Source organism: Prosopis cineraria, unplaced genomic scaffold, assembly GCF_029017545.1.
Source record: "Prosopis cineraria cultivar Desert tree isolate PC_DT_omini unplaced genomic scaffold, ASM2901754v1 PC5, whole genome shotgun sequence".
Classification (NCBI taxonomy): domain Eukaryota; kingdom Viridiplantae; phylum Streptophyta; class Magnoliopsida; order Fabales; family Fabaceae; genus Prosopis; species Prosopis cineraria.
In genome coordinates, this window is record NW_026555336.1 from 34289304 (window position 1) to 34300945 (window position 11642).

Sequence of the window (11642 nt, forward strand, 5' to 3'; positions counted from 1 at the left end):
AAACCATAGCTAAACAAAGCCTCCATTTCATGCGGAATATGAGGATTCATGCGGGATATCACAGTTAAACAAAAAATAATATGTTCTTTGGTTAATTAAATAAGAGTTACCTTAAAATTAAGAAAAGTTCCTTAATTTGAAGCTTGGAGGACTAATATCATTCTATTTATAGCAACAATTCATCCTCTTCTATGTCATCTAGTCTTTAGGGCGATGCAGCGTGAGAAATTCTTAAGCAAACTCAATGCACTATGTTATTCATAATCTGTCCAATAAAAATATGCTATATCGTATGGTTTTGAATATAAATGTTATGTCATTGATGATGATGATGAAAAGAGAAAAGGCAAGAAAAGAAATTACACAAATAAAGTCATTAAAAATAATCACATAATATTTTCATTTAATCAAATCAGTGCTAATATGACACATTTTTATTGGACAAATTATGAATGATGTGGTGTATTAAATTTACCTAAAAATTTCTCATGGGGTGTTGGGTGTTTTGGCTTGCTTGGAAAACAAGCAAATTTGCTAACCCAATTGCTGATCTTGATATGGAGGAGATTCAAGTTCATGCAAACCATTATTTTCAAGTTAATTATAATTTTTTTTGAAGTTTTATTAAGAATGTACAAATATTTTCTTCTTGATAAAATAAATAATACTTTTATCATTGTGACTGCTCAATTTGTTTTTGATAACATTTCATTCAATAGACCAACAAAGATTAATTCAGTTGATGAGAACTTAGCTTATAACTCATAAAATCATGAAATCAAATATCATTTTTGCTATGAAGATTTTATTAATAGACAATTTATAAATACTTTTATAAGTGTTCTTTAAATTTAATGACATGCCCTTATTCTAATGAGAACCCAAGACCCAATTTACCTAAAATTTTTCTTGGCTTAAAAAAAAAAAACCCAATTTTCTTGATAATAAAATCCACTCTACACACACACACAAGATACATTTATCCAACACACAAATCACACTTCTAGTCACATAAATGATAATATCACAACTTAATCTTTTGATCAGCACAAAAACCACAATGGTTAATAGTTATATATTGTGTCTGATATTCTCTTATATTACACCAATCTAAAAATAAATACTTTTTTCTTTGGCATATTCCAATTCTAACAATTTTTTCACAACTGCAATAACGAATTCCTTTTTTCCCATCATCATTGCAACTATTTCCACCGCATCTGCTAACATCATTGTACGTAATAATTCCCCTGAACAATGCTACATTCTCCAATTACTCCATGAGCGTAATACGCTAATCCTTAATCAGAACATCTTCATAGTTAAGACTCAGAGAGCCTATACTTGTCATTAACATTGCCAGAACACTAGAAGAATAAATATGTCTAAGCTATTCAAGATCAGCTTGTATTTATACATGTGACTGCTCACACCTTAAAGTGAACATACATCTTCATCATCCATATATTAATCTCACCCAAAGACCAGTCGAATCTAAAAATCAATTCACTAAGTTCCGCTCCGTAACTAAAGCGTTTTTTTCTATATATCTTCATACATACACATACATAATATAAAATTTCACAATTTTGCACTTGGTTTGATTTGTCTAAGCTTGTTTTATGCAATACGTATAGTAAATTGGCCCCGTGAGTTTTTTTTTTTTTTTTTTTGCATTGGGCTCATTTATCAGAAAAATCAAGAATGATCATCTTTGTTTATTGAATAAACATACGGGGTCAAATTTGAATTTTCTCCATCTGAATGAACAAGTTTGAATTGACACGGTTCGTTTCCAGACCTAACCACCACCAACAACGTATGAAATAGGCAAACCAATAGAAAAGACATTCACCTTCTTACACGAATGAGATACTCACCAAGCATGTAACCTCTACCATTCATTGCATTTAACTCAAAAATTCTTGGAAATAAACTCCCAAAATCATTCATTATTTATCTCAACTTCCTCCTCTACAAGGTTAAAGATGCTAATAACCCTAAAGATGCAAGGCAGAATTTCACGAGCAGGGCAAGAATTGGCTCTAACTTCCAAAGTGGGGGATTGGAGCTCACCTATTGCAGGCGATATTCCAACACGAGTTATTTTAGTTAAACATCTCGATTCTACTTTAGCTTGCCTTCATTTGGTTTAGGAATTTTCTTGTACTCGTATTTGTTGATGTCCACCTTCTTTTGTAAGGCCTTTGACAGAAAGAATACAAGTTAATTTTTCATAATGCATGGATTTACTAATGAAAGAGAAAAAGACTACCTGTAACTCCTCCTCCAATGAAATCTTTTTTGGTTTATACGCATCAACTGGCCCAGTTCTAGACAGTGCTTTTCTTGTTTCAGTTATTTCCCATTCTTGATCATCTTTCACCTTTGCAATGTCCTTGCTGAAAAGACGCAATCCCATAACATTTTAAAAGGAGAATAGAGTTATAAAAAAAAAAAAGATGAACTTTCAACTACCACAAACAACAACAACAACAAGCCTTTATCCCACTAGGTGGGGTCGGCTACATGGATTGCAAGACGCCATTGTGCTCTATCATTTATTAAGCTTTTAGAAATATTATTAATTAAGAGATCACGTTCAACAACTTCCAAGAGTGTTCTCTTAGGCCTTCCTCTACCTCTCTTAATCGGACTCAAAGTTATATGTTCCACTCTTCTCACTGGTGCCTCCCTTGGTTTTCTTTGTACATGCCCAAACCATCTCAACCGATTTTCTACCATTTTTTCCTCAATAGGTGCCACCCTCACTTTTTCACGTATGTGCTCATTTCGAATTTTATCTTTACGTGTATGTCCGCACATCCATCGTAACATTCTCATCTCTGCTACTCCAACTTTATGCTCTTGCTGTCCCGTTAGAGCCCAGCATTCACTACTATATAACATTGCCGGTCTGATAGCAGTACGATAAAACTTTCCTTTAAGTTTATTAGGCACCCTACGGTCACAAATAACTCCTTTAGCTTTTCTCCAATTAAACCACCCAGCTTGAATTCTATGTGAAATATCTCCACTGATTTCGCCATCATTTTGAATAATGGCTCCCAAATATCTAAACTTTTCCACTTGAGGTATAATTTGATCTCCCAATTTCACTTCGAAATTATTTTCGAATAGTCCTTTACCAAATTTACAATATAAATATTCCGTCTTACTTCTACTCAGACGAAAACCTTTCGACTCCAATGTCCTCCTCCATAACTCAAGTTTGCAATTAACCTCTTCTCTTGTCTCTGCTATAAGAACTATATCATCCGCAAAGAGCATACATTTCGGGATTTCCTCTTGAATATGTTCCGTCAAAACATTTAAAATCAAGTTGAACAAATAAGGACTCAGAGATGATCCCTGATGTAGTCCAATCTTTATAGGAAAATCCTTTATTTGACCACTAGGCGTTCTTATACTAGTTTTTACCCCCTCATACATATCTTGTATGGCTTTAATATAAGCAATCCGTACTCCCTTTTTTTCCAACGCTTTCCAAAGCACTTCTCTTGGTATACGGTCATAAGTTTTTTCCAAATCAATAAAAACCATGTGTAGATCTTTATCTTTACAACGATACTTTTCCATTAATCCCCTTAGTAGATAAATCGCCTCTGTAGTTGATCTACCTGGCATAAAACCAAATTGATTCTCAGAAATACTTGTCTCCAATCTCAACCTGTGCTCAATTACTTTCTTCCACAATTTCATTGTGTGGCTCATGAGTTTAATCCCTCTATAGTTAGTACAATTCTGAATATCTCCTTTATTTTTATAAATAGGAATTAATGTACTTCTCCTCCACTCATCAGGCATTTTCTTGGACCGTAAAATCACATTAAATAACTTAGTTAACCATCTCACCCCTTCTTCACCTAAACATTTCCACGCTTCGATAGATATACAATCAGGTCCGTTAGCTCTACCATTTGCCATTTTCTTAAGAGCTTCCTTTACCTCCTTATCACGTATTTTTCGATAGAATGACAAATTTTGTTCTCCTTCACCAGTTACTAAATCCTCCAAGTTACTAGATGAATCCTCTCCATCATTGAAAAGTTTAGAAAAATAAGTCTCCCATCTATTTTTAATTTCATCATCTGTAACTAAAATTCTTCCCTCTTCATCCTTAATACACCTTACCTGTTCTAGATCTCTTGATTTTCTTTCCCTACTCTTGGCAATCTTATAAATATTTTGCTCTCCTTCCTTCGTCTCAAGGTTCTTATAAAATTCTTCAAAAGCTTTGGAACGAGCTTCACCCACAGCTCTCTTAGTTTCCTTCTTAGCCATACGGTACCTCTCCCAATTTTCCTCATTGTTACACAAATGTATGGCTTTAAAACAGTTCTTCTTATACTTGATTTTGTCCTGTACACTATTATTCCACCACCAAGACTCCTTATCTCTCGGACCAGAACCTTTCGATTCTCCCAAAACTACTTTTGCAACCTCTCGTATCTTTTTAGCCATATCCTCCCATATGATGTTAGCACTTCCCTGAGAATCCCAAATTCCTTTATCCAAAAGATTTTGCTTGAAAATATCTTGCTTCTCACCTTTTAATTGCCACCACCTAATCCTTGGTGTTACTACTTGTCGACGTTTTTGGATTTTACTCATAATACACACATCAAGGACTAGGACCCTATGTTGTGTCGTTACAGCATCTCCAGGGATCACCTTACAATTTTTACAAAGTTTTCTATCTGTGTTCCTAACCAAAAGAAAATCAATCTGCGACCTTGAGGCTCCACTTTTGTAAGTGATGAGATGCTCATCTCTCTTCTTGAAACAAGTGTTGGCAATCTTAAAATCATACGCCAATGAGAAATCAAGAAGAGTTTGCCCTTCATTGTTTAGCTCTCCAAAACCAAAACCACCATGCACCCTCGCATACTGACCAGCTTCCCTCCCGACATGCGCATTAAAGTCTCCTCCAATAAAAATCTTTTCACTCTGTGGTATGTGTCGAATCAACCCCTCCAGATCCTCCCAAAATAATTCCTTAAGACTGGCTTCTGTCCCGACTTGCGGCGCATAAGCGCTAACAATATTAACAGTCTCACGTCCAATTATCATTTTTAAAGAAATAATTCTGTCTCCAATTCTGCTAACTTCTACAACGTTCTTCTTCCACTCCTTATCTATAATGATGCCTACTCCATTGCGTGCACTTACTTTTCCTGTATACCAAAGTTTGAAACCTTGAATATCCTTAGCTCTTTCTCCACGCCATTTTGTTTCTTGCAAGCAAAGGATATTGATTTTCCTTTGAATCATAACCCCTACAACCTCTACAGATTTACAATTTAATGTCCCAACATTCCAAGTACCAAATCTAATTTTGCTCTTATGGACTAACTTCTTTAGCCGCGTGCGTCCAGAATGACGCGGTAGCCCTTGCTCATTTAACACTACATCCGGGCGCCGATGCAGCGGCTCTAACTCACTTATCACTGTACTCGAGCCATGCAGCGCGTTACTTACGGGCAACGACCTAGCATTAACATTATAACGTCTATTGTCCATGTTCATGATAGATTCAACAAATTTTTACATTGGCTGTTGATGGCCTAACACAACCCTCCTCCTTTACCCGAGCTTGGGACCGGCTATAAACATAGGCAGAGTTTAAACTACCAAAGGTAAGTAATTTGAGTTAAAGTAGACATAAGGAAGTTGTTAGGGCGATCTTAAGCTAAACAAGAGGAATGTGTTGGAAAAAATCATTTTGCGGCTAATTTTGATAAGCTATACAGATTTTTTCTAACAAAACCTTCATGATTAGCTGAATGCTCTCTCAAACAACTCCTTCACGTCAAACTTAACTAAAATCACATTTTTTTCAATCTTAAACAAACTGGCCTTTAGAATAGCAAATCAAAATAAGCTCAAAATAGAATTTCCCCCCCCTTTTTTTATGATTAACTTAATGTTCTCCCAACATCTCCTTCATGTCAAGTTTAACCAAATCACTTGTTTTAATCTCAAAAAAACAGGCCCTAAATACAATCAGCTTTGATTAATTGGTGCTGAAATTGTTGCAAAGGATCAAGGTCAAATCCTAGTAAGAGCTAAATCAAGCCCCCCCAAAAAAAATGCATACAGCATTTGAGCGCATGAATCCTGATGCCAACTAGACCAATTATATGCTTCTACACTAAAAGTTTCATCACACGCCAAGCCAAGTCAAACTTTGTCCTCCCCTATTCTATACAACTCACCTCAAAGCAGCCAAGTGACTGTATGTTAAATTAAACGTAGAGCAATGGGAATGCGCAAGATTGAAAACAAATTCCTTGAAGCTCAGTCTAAACTTCAGGCAGCATGAGCTTGAAAATCACCAAAATACAACCATTTAAGTCAAACAAAATTATAGGGTCAAAGAAGAATTAGTTTTATCTTGGTTTTCTTTCAAGGAAAAAATGTAACGAATAAATAACTCTTGAATTCTCTTTGCTTTCAGCTAAAAGCATTCTTGATAACATATCATTGCAACAGATGAGACAATTCCGAACCTTTACACAAATGTAATAACTGAACCCCTAGTCACCTGTACACAACGTACCATGTATCAGAATAGAGAGTTATAGACCGTTTAAGAATAAAATACAATTATTTGATTGGCAATTTGGCATTGGTAAGTTCACAAGTGGGAGCCTAGGGAATCAAGAAGAAATAATCTCAACAGAACACATTTCCTCTAGATCTTACTCCATTTGAGTGGAAAGAAAAGTTTAGAGAAAAGAAAGTAAGAGAGAAAATGGAGAGAAGGGAAAATTGAAAAGAAAATGTTATCACTCATGTTTTGATGGAATGGAGAAAATACAGAAAAAGAAAAAGAATGTCACAATGACTATAATATCCTCATGTTAGAATATATCACATCTCATGTAATTACCTTGATAAAAATAAATTGAAGGCAAAAATAATATTAAAATTAACATCACCAGAATATTTTAAAGTAAAATTATTTGCTAAAAATATATTTTCATGTTCTCATATTTTAAAATCAAATAATTTAGCAAAAAGATGTGTTATTTTTTATTTAAAAAATCAAAATGGATACTTTTTTTTTATACAAAAATAAAACAATATATTTGGGCTGATACTTATACTGCCATAACATCTAGCCGAGTTTCCCCTTGATCAATGGAGGTAAACAGATTTCTGACTGTTTGTTTGGCCTATTTGGATTATGATATAAATGTTTGATCTAAGAAGGATGATTTGCAACACAGGATAGCCAAGTCTCCCATTTCTTTCAAGGCTTTGCATCTCACTCAACTTAGCTCTTCCTTTAGGCAAGTGAAGTGTTTAACAGAAAAGGACTCAGAAACAAAATTAAAATTGCATCCAATATTTTTCAAATTTAAAATAGGAAAGAACTGGGAAAAACGCCAATTCCCATTTACAATCATGTCTAAAATTCAAATTTAAAATAGGAAACTACAGGGAAATATAGAAAAAATGGAATCAGTGGTGGAGTTCAGAGCACTGGCAAGATAACTGACTTGGAGTTCAGATTAGACTGGAGTTGAGGACAGACTGGGTGAAAAGAATCGGTGAAGCTGGAGTTAAGAGCAAAATGATGAAGCTGGGATTGGAAAATGGGCCAGATTAGGTTGTTCAGGCTTTAGAGCGCAGCATAATACAAAATCAGAGGACGATGAGGTGGTTAGTGCTGCCTGAGTTGAAGGCAGGAAGGAGGAGGTCCAGTGAGAAGACAATGGCACTTCCTAAGTGGAGAGGAAGAATGTGCGAAGTCCATAAACGAAGACAAAGAAGCAGCAAGAGAGAGCAAGGACAGACAGGGAATAACAAATTCCTTCCCAAAATCTCTCCAAGTGTAGAGAGAAAATTGGGGGGGGAATGTGGTTGGGTCCCACCTTCCATTTAACCCCTATTTTTCTCCCTTCCACTTTTCCTTCCTCATCTAATCAGGGAAGAAGTCCCCCATATTTTTCCCACAGTTTTCTTTCCTCCCATATTCTCTCTCCATCCAAAAAGGGGTTAGTTTGGAGACTGTGGGAGGAATCAAAAAAATATGAAGAGAAGAACAAGATTTACTGGCGAAAGAAACATTATCATGAAGATATTTTTCCCACTTACTCGCAGAAATTACTCCCAGAAGAGAATAAATTGAAGTTAATGTTTTAAGCATGATTTTATAGTGTTCTAATTCATAAAATTATCTTCAATGAAGTGTTACAATAGTTTTTATTCATCGATTAAAAACTTTTGGGGATCAAACTTTGGAATTTGAGTTCATTGAAATTATTCCCAATTGTAATGCATCCAATCAAGGCAAAAAGATATGAATACCCTATAATTTTTTTCATGAATGCCACTTTTCCTTCCCCACCCCTTTGCTTTGTTCCTAAAAATAGCCCCATGCAAAAGAAAAAATAATAGGGGTCGACTCAGGCTTTGTTTGGTTCAAGGGGAGGAGAGGGGAGGAGAGGGGAGGGAGGGGGAAGGGGAGGGGGGCTCCCCCCCAATTTTGGAGGGGAGGGGAGGGGAAATTTTACTACCTAACCAAAGGAGGGGAGGGGAGGGGAGGGGCTCCCCTCCACCTAAACAAACTCCCCCCAACCAAACAATACCTCAAGATCTTTAGCAGAAATAGCAGCTTAGTAGGGTAATAGATACCTATCACTTGCAACATGGGGGGAGTATTTTACTAACCTGCCTTGCAAGAGATGACCAAGTCCAATAGCCCCAAGGACAGTAAGAGAGATCATTGGGAGTCCATATCTGACAAATGGATATTTTCTACCCCATCTTTTAAACGAAGGTGCTGAATTATGAGTCTTAGCAGTTTCTTTGCAATTCAGATCAGATCTTTGAGGCTCTCCATGATTATCTGTCTGAATTGTAGTCATTACTAGACAATGTTGAGCTTTGGCAAGAATATTGAGGGAATGACCCTGATGATCTCAATGATAGAGTGAGATTGAACTTTAATAAATGATTTCTTGAAGACCTGAACTAATCAGAAAAGAGAAAGGGGCAAACCAGTGAGAACCTGAAATTCAACATCATGTTTAAAATATTAAGAATATGAATGACAGAATGAGTCGTATTAATATTCTAGCTGATTTTCACACTTTCCTATAATATTCTAATACTTGTTTTCTAAACAAGTCAGCAGGCACACACTATTTAATCCACTCATTGTATGAAAATGATGAAGTAAAACCAGAGCTTCTAGTCCCCAAAGGCCTTATTTGAAAAAGCGTTTAAGCCTCTGAAATGCAGTTTAAAAATTCAAGAACCACTTTTAACGAAACAAAACCATGTTTTAAGAGATGTAGCTCCAGAGTTGCTTCTACGTTTAACTTGTGCGATGGAAGCATTAATAGCTAAATTAAAATTCTTCACTACCAACAATACCCTCATTTGATTACGGATGAACAGAGGATGAGGCTAGATTGGAATCAACTAATTTCCCAAACCGATAAACGGGCATATATTACACTCAGTGGAGGCATCTGCCGCCACTGAAATCTTTGAAATATGCATCGTTGATATCACGCCCTTCTATTTTTTGTGCCAGATACTTTGACGAAGATACCTTGGCAAGCCAACTGATTCAGGCAACTCCTCCAAGCCACTGAAGAATGTCAATTTAAACTCAAGCTTCTAAATTGCTAAACACAACTTGAGCTAAGTCATTTACCAAATCATGCATCAAAAATACCTCGGCAATTTTCTAAATTGATGATAATATAAAGAGATTAATAAACAGAATGCCAATAAACAACAAATCCACATTACACAACAAAACAATCCAAAGCATATAAGTCGCTAGTAATCAAAATGAAGAAGGCAGAAGTATAATAGCCGATTACACACCATTAAAGCAAAAACTAGTAATCAAAGTTTTTTTTCCAAAAAAAAAATTAAATTCAATCTTCATTCAAAAGCGTCGATATTCAACAATTACTCCACCAACTTATAATGAAAAATTCAAAACGAAGCAAGAAACGGAGAGACTGGTCCCAAAGAGGGTTGACACCCACGTAGAGAAAAGATGACGCCGGGAACAAATTCAAATCTAGTTTCAAAGCCAGATTGAACAAATCAATTTCACCGGATTCTTGGAGTAGTAGCAGACAAAGCCCTAGGGTTCGAACCTTCCTCTATTATAGATGGAGAGCAAAAACGCAGGGCTGACAACGGTGGACGGCGTCGGACGGCGAGCTCTCCCAAGGGTGGAATTTGTCGACGAGGATAGTGTTATACTGTATAAGTGTAACTAATTTTATTAATTAATTTATAGTTTTATATACGTAATATTTATATATTTTTTTATTTCCAATGAGCTATCTTCTTCAATTTCTCTAGTCAGTAGTCACGAAATTTTTGACATGCCTTCAATTTCAATTTTCAAGAAAGCATTTTACCGTGAACATTAACTTTAATGAAAATAAAATTAAAAAGTCGTATATTATTAAACAATTAGATAATTAGATTTGCTCTATAATCAAAATTGGGGAAGTGCATCTTATTTGAGCATTCACACTATTCTCTCAAAAGTGTTTATTTTTATACTCAACTCTTACCAATTTGCACTATAATTTTTTATTTTGAATGTAATTTCAAAATCTATTTTCATTTTTTGTCTCTTTGTTATTCTTGTTTCGTCTTTAGTTCTCATTCCTTCAAAAATTTTACAACAAATTAAGTTGGAATTTTGCCTTCTACTATGTTGAGTTAAGCAAAAGACTAATTTGATGTCAATAAAGTTCCAAAAGAGGGAGAAGGAGTCTGGAAAATCCAAGCCAAAATTTACATGAAGTTATTAACAAAAAGATGTATGAAACAAAATTTTTTAAAATGATTTGTAACATCGAATATATATATATATATATATAAAATAGATTATTGAATTAAATGACATGTTTGTCTTTGAACTGTTTTGTAAAGAATACTAGTTATTATGAACTATTTTTCAAAAAAACAATACCATACTAGCCTTCGAGTGTCAAGATCATTATAATATTGCCTCTTAGACTAATGAATGGTAACATTAACCATTAACTCCATATTGATTTTGGATTAAAAAATAATTTTTCCTCTAAAATACTTGTGAAAGAATAACTGATATCCTAAAATTTAATAATGTAAAACAATTGGTATCCTTGTCTTTTTTTTTTTTTTCACTCAAAACATGTGGAGTTATGTTTAAAAGTGTCCTATATTTTGCTAAGTAGATGTTCATAAGATGAAAAATGTCTTGGACTAACAATACTAATATTGTCACAAGTTATAAGTATGCATGTATATAGCCTTGTTAACCAGGAAAACAAAAACAAAAATCTCTCCACCTACACTAACGATCAATGTCAAAATATGATGCACATGTCTTGTTTAAAAAAAAAAATATGAAGAAGAGATTGAAGTTATTTGGCTTTTCATCTAAGGATTCATTAGTGAAGGAAAAAAAAAAACAAAGAATGTTTGTCAGCCCTCACTAATTGTCAACTAACAATATCGTCACAAGACATACACATTTATCTTGGTTAGCTATAGAATTGACCAGCTTTTTTTTTTACTAACATATTATAATAATATAATAATATGCAACAATACTATCGGTTAATCATTAGTACATATTGATA

At 34.7% G+C, this 11642-nt stretch overlaps 1 protein-coding gene across 6 annotated transcripts; it reads right to left on the minus strand.

Moving 5' to 3' along the window:
* Nucleotides 1-1713: 1713 nt before the first annotated feature.
* LOC129311086 (uncharacterized) lies at nt 1714-10271 on the minus strand. Of its 6 annotated transcripts, XM_054953069.1 has the most exons (5): nt 10155-10256; nt 9593-9631; nt 8704-9001; nt 2276-2402; nt 1714-2205 (listed from the first exon to the last, which is right to left on the minus strand). In XM_054953069.1, exons 3-5 carry the CDS (start codon nt 8898-8900, stop codon nt 2128-2130), a joined length of 402 nt encoding a protein of 133 aa, XP_054809044.1. In that variant the 5' UTR covers nt 8901-9001; nt 9593-9631; nt 10155-10256; the 3' UTR covers nt 1714-2127. The 6 variants fall into 6 exon arrangements, with proteins under 6 accessions (XP_054809044.1, XP_054809040.1, XP_054809043.1 ...); XM_054953065.1 differs by having other exon boundaries at nt 8704-9631; nt 10155-10271; XM_054953068.1 differs by lacking the exon at nt 9593-9631 and having other exon boundaries at nt 10155-10262.
* Nucleotides 10272-11642: the final 1371 nt, after the last annotated feature.